The sequence below is a fragment of the Sapajus apella genome, unplaced genomic scaffold (assembly GCF_009761245.1).
Source record: "Sapajus apella isolate SASKATOON/1434 unplaced genomic scaffold, GSC_monkey_1.0 scaffold7925, whole genome shotgun sequence".
Lineage (NCBI taxonomy): Eukaryota > Metazoa > Chordata > Mammalia > Primates > Cebidae > Sapajus > Sapajus apella.
In genome coordinates this window covers 1,240-2,835 of record NW_022444846.1, presented here as the reverse complement: position 1 = coordinate 2,835, position 1,596 = coordinate 1,240, and the positions used below count along the sequence as shown (strand labels likewise).

General features: G+C 53.8%; 1 protein-coding gene across 1 annotated transcript; it reads right to left on the bottom strand.

Moving 5' to 3' along the window:
• Positions 1–507: 507 nt before the first annotated feature.
• Positions 508–1,387, bottom strand: LOC116548195 (somatotropin-like). The gene is made up of 3 exons (XM_032273782.1): positions 1,307–1,387; positions 978–1,097; positions 508–885 (listed from the first exon to the last, which is right to left on the bottom strand). Exons 1-3 carry the CDS (start codon positions 1,385–1,387, stop codon positions 523–525), a joined length of 564 nt encoding a protein of 187 aa, XP_032129673.1. The 3' UTR covers positions 508–522.
• Positions 1,388–1,596: the final 209 nt, after the last annotated feature.

Here is a 1,596-nt window from a genome sequence, read left to right as displayed (position 1 = left end):
TGTGCCAGCTTCCTTCTGGCCCAGGGAGAGTCAAGTCCGTTATGTTTCAGGGGCCTGGCTCCCAATAGGCCCCGCAGGCCCTGCAGGTTGTCTTCCCAACCTGCGCCTTGCTCCATACCTCCACCCCCCACCCCATAATATTAGAGAAGGTACTTAGTCAGACAAAATGATGCAACTTGATTTTATTAGGACAGGGCTGGTGGACACTGGAGTGCCAACTTTCGGGGCCAGGAGAGGCACTGGGGAGGAGTCTAAGGGATGAAACCTGGCCGCAGGAAGACACAGTTGCTCTCCACAGCGCGGCACTTCACAATGCGCAGGAATTTTGCAAGCTCTTTCATGTCCTTCCGGAAGCAGTAGAGCAGCTTGTAGTTCTCGAGCAGTGCATCATCTCCTATGTCATAAATGCCGTGGGCCTGCCTGGAGATCTCCCCAGTCTGGGGGCTGCCATCTTGCTGCCTCTGCAAAATAAAGGAAGAGAAGGAGAGGCCAAGCGCTTGGACACTGTTCCCTTCCTCTCTCTCATTCTTTCTCCTCCCTCCCCTCCAAGGCTCCAAGGTGTAGAGAAAGGGCTGGAGGATTCATGGGTGGAAATGAAGAATAAGCTGAGTTCTCCTGCGTCAGGGCCTGACTGCTAAAAAGAGAGCAGCAGTGTTTCTTTCCCCCGGCTCTGGAAGCCAGTGGGGACCCAGGGTTGGGGACCCGTGGTGCCACCCTAACCCCCATCAGAGTTTGGATGCCTTCCTCTAGGTCCTTCAGGTACTCATAGATGTCAGTATTCCAGATGCTATGCAGTTGGCTGTTGGCAAAGACACTCCTGAGGAACTGCACGGGCTTGAGCCACCACTGGATGAGCTGCAGGCAGATGTGGAGCAGCTCTAGGTTCTGCAGGGGAAAGACCGGCAGTGGGTGGGCTGCCCAGGGGCTCTGACCACAGGCCTCTCCCATCCCTGCCTGGAGAGAGGGTGGCCACTCACTGATTTCTGCAGAGTTTCTTTTTTGTTAGTGGGTGTTGGGACAGACTCTAGGAAGCAAAGGGAGGTCCTGGCGTTATACCAGAAGAAATACTTCTGTTCCTTCAGGCTACGAGCTTCTTCCTGGGAGAAGGACCGCCCATCAATATCTGTGCTGGTGACCAGTTCCCACTGTTCCTTTTCTGGGACCTCACTCAGTGTATGCTCATCTGCCTGCATCTTCGATTCAGAAAACAATCCTGAACTCCTTCATCTCCTCCCATTACTTCCCAGCAAGTCAAAGTCACCCCTTCCCGCCCACCCTGACATGCATCCATTTGTCAAGAGCTTACAAACTTCTGGTAGGTGTCAAAGGCCAGCTGGTGCAGGCGATGGGCGCGGAGCATAGTACTGTCGTAAAGCATCCCCACCATCCTTCCTCCAATGTCAACTGGGACATGGAGCCCCCATGACAGGGCCTTTTAGACAGTGCAGGGGACTTAGAGGTGGACTGTGAGTTCTGCAGGCGGTGCTGGTTCCCACCTCTTTCCATTGCATCTTTCTAAGGGAAGTGAGTATCAGCTGGGATTTATCCCTTCCCATCCAGTTCTCATTGCTTACGTTGTTATCTATCTGGCACCTG

What these genes read in the sequence shown, in the direction of transcription:
- LOC116548195 (XM_032273782.1), bottom strand. Translation starts at nt 1,387, where the DNA reads ATGGTGGGGATGCTTTACGACAGTACTATGCTCCGCGCCCATCGCCTG. An exon ending in TTGACACCTACCAGAAGTTT is followed by an intron (nt 1,098 to 1,306) that starts GTAAGCTCTTGA and finishes TCCTTCTCCCAG; the next exon opens with GAAGAAGCTCGTAGCCTGAA. An exon ending in AAGAAACTCTGCAGAAATCA is followed by an intron (nt 886 to 977) that starts GTGAGTGGCCAC and finishes TTTCCCCTGCAG; the next exon opens with AACCTAGAGCTGCTCCACAT.